This window comes from Bidens hawaiensis, unplaced genomic scaffold, assembly GCF_021521415.1.
Source record: "Bidens hawaiensis isolate Kalapana, Puna unplaced genomic scaffold, B.hawaiensis_p1.1 tig00014198_1, whole genome shotgun sequence".
Taxonomy (NCBI): domain Eukaryota; kingdom Viridiplantae; phylum Streptophyta; class Magnoliopsida; order Asterales; family Asteraceae; genus Bidens; species Bidens hawaiensis.
Window position 1 is genome coordinate 451,832 of NW_027492221.1, and position 5,584 is coordinate 457,415.

A 5,584-nucleotide genomic window follows, 5' to 3' on the forward strand; every position below is an offset into this window, starting at 1 on the left:
TATTATTATTATTATTATTTAGTTATGATCAACTTAGAGCATTCCCAACCGGTCCTGCATATTATTACGAGTGAGTTATCTATATTATGTAGAGTAGTTGTAAGTGGTTATGAGCGAAAGGATAGAGAAACTTTTATTTATTAGTAACTTTAGAGAAACAATGTTCACACTCCATAATTTTTTAATGTTTTTTTTAAAGTGGTTGTGAGTGAAGCAAAGAGAAATTGCAATTAAGTATAAAAAATATTATTTAATTGAAAATAAGAGAGAAAATGTAATTTTTTTAGTGTAATTATAGAAATAAAGATAAAAATGGTACTGGGAATGCTCTTATATCAATTCAATTGTTTTAATAATGGAGGCCTAGGGTTGGTGACAGGGGTGACAAAGACAAAATCTCTTAAACACCCAAATGTTTTGGGTTCGAGTGTCACGGAGTAGATAAAAATTTGCTTTTCAGAAGAGAGAGGAAAAATTGTGAATTCGAAGGGGTATGGAGACGACATATGAGATGAAACACACACGAGATAATTCAAATTATAAAATTGTAAGTAAAAAAAAAATAATTACATAGCGTATATGAAAAAAAATGTATTACATCTATACTTATATCTATACAATGTGTACATAAATTGATTTTATTTATATCACAAAATGATTTTTTTAAATGAACTTAATAAAAAAATGTCCGTGCAAAAATGTACCCGAGAATGCTTCTTTCTATTGAAAAATTCATTCTCGTTGCCATATATGTATAACTGAAAGACTTTTGGTTATGAACCAATTTCGGAAATAAAGCTTCTCATACGATAGTAGTTCTAACCACTCAGCCTAAATACAAAAGGAGTGTTATCTTTATTGATATATTTATCAATTTACCACCCATAAAAGGAAAGTAGAACATTAAATTGTAACAATGGATGCTCTTCAAAAGCTATGTTTTTCTAAGCTACACCATGAAAAAGATTTTGATAAGTTTCAAAGGGCTTCTCGACTTTGTCATAATGACAACATAAAAAATAACATGTTAACCCATTCTATTTTGTGAATATTCATTTGAGCATAGTTTTGCATGGCATGCTTCCCATACAACGTTCTATCACCATTGAAGGAAAATTAATGTTGACATAAACATTTCAAATTTGATAAGAGTTATAAGCATTGATAGGCATGGAGGTGGCACGTCGAAAGTGTTCGCAATCTTTTCTTATATTTTAATAGTTAAGGGAAAAATAGTCAGTTTGCCAAATCCCGAACATTTTGATTATTTCAAAAAACGCCCTTAAAAATAAATTTGAAACTCGAATCATGTTTAAACTTCTAACTTTCATACTTTTGACATTTTAAAGTCAACTCTTTGAACCCATAACAAATTTGACGATAAATCTATTTTGCATTCTCAAACTTTTAAAAATACTCGAAATTTTCATTTTTGACATGTTACAAATTTTAACCTAAATGCAGTTAACTTGCACCAAACAATCTATTTATCAACTTTTGACCAATAAAATCAAATTTAAGTTCCACAAAAAACCCTAAACAGTTTTCATTTGAGAAACGTGATTTGTTGTTGATTTTTGAAATTCACCAAGTATTTTGAAATATATAGTAAAATAATATGTTAATATTTATATTTATAAAAATATATAGATATTATATAAATATAGTGTAAAAGAAAAGTGAATCATTATTGATTTATTACATATATTAGGATCTATTAGTTTTGGAGGAAAAAAACTGTGAGAATTAACTAAAACATAACAAATGTCCACATTTATTTTACTTTATTTGAACAGGTAGATATATTGTAAATATAGATATTAATATAGATTTGATTTAGTTAATGAATATCTCGCTGTCTACGTTGTCTACGTGACAAACAATATGTTTTGTTAGTGAAAGCTTCTTTACTATACACGGTCTTATGTCATCGATTATATTACCTTTTTAAATGGTTGTAGTAGTCAGCGTATATACCTTATTAGATTATATCTTATGAATATAATAAAAATATATATACAAGTTGAGAATATTGTTGTCATCGATCGTCCAGGTGGAATTAGAACAAAGTGATAAATTAATATACATATCCATATGGTTGTCTACTAATGCCAATGGAATAAATGAATCATTAATGTATAGCATCTTTTCCACGACTCTACAAATACTATAGAGTCGCAATTCAAAGTTTCACTAACTAAAAACGTTTACTTCTAACGATGTGGTTGGCGGTGGTGTTAGGAGTGGTGCCGCTACTTATATGGCTCTTGTGCTGGTGGAACGATGTATGGTATGGACTAGTTACAGCAACTCTACTTTCATCTGAAGGCTGCACCTATCTGCCTCCAGGCTACATGGGTCTTCCAATCGTCGGTGAAATGTTCACATTTCTTTGGTACTTCAAATTCCTTCGGCGCCCTGACGATTACATCAATTACAAACGTAGCAAGTAATTACATATTATAATTGTTCTGCTTTCAAATCTTGCTGCCATATTGTATGGAAACTTTCAACTTATCTTTATATGGTCATTTATTATGCAAATGAATAGGTTTGGTGATGGGATCGGAATGTACAAGACACATTTGTTCGGTAGACCATCAGTGATTGTGTTTTCACCGACAGCGACCAGATTTGTATTTCGAGCCGAAGAAAGCTTCGTATTGGAATGGCCAAACGTTGAACTTGTAGGTAAGACTTCCCTAGTTGCGGTTCACGGGAAAGCACATGCTAGACTAAGAAGTTTTGTTACTAGAAGCATTAACCAACCAGAAGCTCTTCGTAGGATTGCTAGCATAGTGCAACCTAGCATGATGTCAGCCCTTGATTCTTGGGCCAAACGTGGTACGATTACCTCGTACAAAGAGATCAAGAAGGTTACATTTGAGAACATCGGCATGTTTTTCGCTAGTTTCAAACCGGGGCCTACTCTAGATATGCTTGATGAATACTTTGTTGGATTGGTTAGTGGGATTAGATCTTACCCAATGAATATACCTGGATTTGCTTATTATCGTGGTCTTCAGGTTCTATATGTTCTCATTTTGATAGTAAATTAATAATCTACTTTGAGGGTATGTTATAATTTTTTTTTACAATTTATTTTGATAGTGTCGGAAAAAAACGGTTGGGATTTTCAAGGAACAGTTGGAGAAAAGGAAGAACGAGAGCAGTGAGTGTGAGAACGATTTAATGGATGGTTTGATGAAGATGAAAGACGAAGAAGGGGGGCGATTAAGTGACACCGAAATTCTTGACAATATTGTTAGCATTCTTGTTGCTGGCTATGAATCAACTGCCCTTGCCACAATGTGGGTGGTTTATTATCTTGCTAAATTCCCAAACGTTCTACAAAAGCTTCGGGTACGCTTATACCTAACTGATGTCCTACTTATTCGTGGTCTTGTGCAATATGTTCCATCGTCTTTGATTCTAATTAAAGTCTTGTTTATACATATTGTTATAGGACGAAAATATGTCGCTTAAAAGTAGCAAAAATGAGCAATATGTTACGAGTGATGAGATCTTAAAGATGAAATACAGCATGAAAGTTGTGGATGAAACAATAAGAATGGCAAATATTGCTCCAATTGTGTTTCGCACAGCAACAAAAGATGTTAGCTATAAAGGTGTGTGATGTTTAGGTAAGTTTACTTGTTTATCTTATTCTTGCTACAATATTGTTTATCGTGTAGGATATACTATACCAAAAGGATGGAATGTAATGCTGTGGATTAGGTATCTCCACACAAATACTGAAAACTTCAACGATCCACTGTGTTTCAACCCGGATAGATGGGATGTAAGTCCATCGTAGTATTATAGTGTTTTTTTATTTTTTTGGATTATGTATAGGTTTCCTCATATACTATATCTTAATGTATCTCAAGGCATCGATGGCGCCAGGAACATACCAAGTGTTTGGCGGTGGATCAAGGATTTGTGCAGGAAATATGCTCGCCCGCTTACAACTTGCCATCTTTCTCTACCATTTGTCCACGGGATACACGTACGCAATCATTTAAGTTTTGTTTCATTTAATAAATTAGGTACCAGCATTTATCGTTGAATTCTAAGATAGATTTCAATATTATGCAGGTGGGAATTGGTGAATCCGGATGCAAAAGTGAGGTATCTCTCACATCCCAAACCTGAAGATGGTGCCGAAATTACCATTAAGAAACTTTGAATTTTAATTTTAAGATTTACAACTAGTTTTAACTAAGGAAAAACCGTCAACAGTAAGTATCGCTGCCCCTGTAACTATTGAAATAAAGACAAGATCTTTGTCGTTACAAGTACCAATTGCAATTACCCATGTATAAACTTCTTTTAGTCTTGACTGCTATAATGGATTTTATGTGATATTGTCCCTAAAAACCAAATATGCTACATGTAGCATTCTTTAAATTTTATTTATTTATTTATTTATTTATTATTTTTTTTTAAACTCGAAACTGACCCGTTTTATTATGCGATGTGATTCGTTTAATTACACATTTATATGTTACATCTTTTATATGTAAAAGTTTTTCTTTTCTAAAGTTATTTAATGATATTAATCGTTACTAATATATATATATATATATAAATAAATAACTATAACACCCAAGATTTTTCTTTATTCAAATATTATATAAATAAAATTATAGATGCATAATCAAAGTACATCATTTTAATTTAGTTATGCCACATTTTTTTTACTTAAAGTTAGTTTTGTTTTTAAAAATGAAAATTATCTTTCTAACACCATTTAAATTTTGGTCAAAAGCTTTTAATAAAGAAATAAGAATGTTCAAACATTCAAACCTTGTTTTTAATTCCATTAATTGAGTCAATGGTCAATTCAAATAATTAAAATCCATTAATTAGCTTTACCAAATTCAAATTATTTTATATCTTTCTTGACTTTGTTATCCTATAAATAGTCACTTATTGTTTTGCTTTCACTTGCCATTCATCTTCCAAATTCTTTATGAAGAATTGTTTTTATTCTTAAGTTTGACTTTGAAAGTCAAACCGTGAAGAACTCAATTTTTTTTTCTTTCTTTCTTTTTGTCATCTAATCCGGGTATGTCATATGTTATTTTTCAATGTGTTTGGTTTGTTTAAAATAAAATACATTGTTGAACACAACTTGTCATAAGTGGTTGTTCATAAAAAACAAACATAACTCGTTTTTGCACTAATTTGGTTCGGTTTAGTTATATATTTTACCTAAACATTTAAAACAAAGTGTTTTTCTTCACATAATCTGAAAATAATATATTTTGTCATGTTAGACACGAACTCAATCCGAACAAAAACGAACTACTTGCTTAAACTCATTTTGGACTCGTTTAGGATTTTTTTTTAATTTTATTTTATTAAACGAGCCCGACTTAACAACTCGACTAATCACCATTATAACCCTAATTTTTATAAATAATTTAAAATAAACTCACTTATATATTTTCAACGAAAAGACTAAAAATAAGCAATTATAAAGGTAATATATATATATATATATATATATATATATATATATATTTCTTTTTAAAGCATAAATATTAAACCGACAAACAAATTTGTCTTAAGTCTTTTG

At 30.4% G+C, this 5,584-nt stretch overlaps 1 protein-coding gene across 1 annotated transcript; it reads left to right on the forward strand.

Moving 5' to 3' along the window:
* Window positions 1–2,205: 2,205 nt before the first annotated feature.
* LOC143546051 (ent-kaurenoic acid oxidase 1-like) lies at window positions 2,206–4,220 on the forward strand. Its single transcript, XM_077037801.1, has 7 exons — window positions 2,206–2,449; window positions 2,552–3,026; window positions 3,112–3,363; window positions 3,467–3,629; window positions 3,696–3,802; window positions 3,891–4,009; window positions 4,099–4,220. The coding sequence occupies exons 1-7, from the start codon at window positions 2,220–2,222 to the stop codon at window positions 4,187–4,189; spliced, it is 1,437 nt and encodes a 478-aa protein (XP_076893916.1). The 5' UTR covers window positions 2,206–2,219; the 3' UTR covers window positions 4,190–4,220.
* Window positions 4,221–5,584: the final 1,364 nt, after the last annotated feature.

Bases quoted from the DNA above. Each gene is read 5' to 3' on its own strand.
- LOC143546051 (XM_077037801.1), top strand. From the start codon at position 2,220: ATGTGGTTGGCGGTGGTGTTAGGAGTGGTGCCGCTACTTATATGGCTC. The intron at 2,450-2,551 runs GTAATTACATAT...GCAAATGAATAG, and splicing joins ATCAATTACAAACGTAGCAA to GTTTGGTGATGGGATCGGAA. The intron at 3,803-3,890 runs GTAAGTCCATCG...ATGTATCTCAAG, and splicing joins TCAACCCGGATAGATGGGAT to GCATCGATGGCGCCAGGAAC.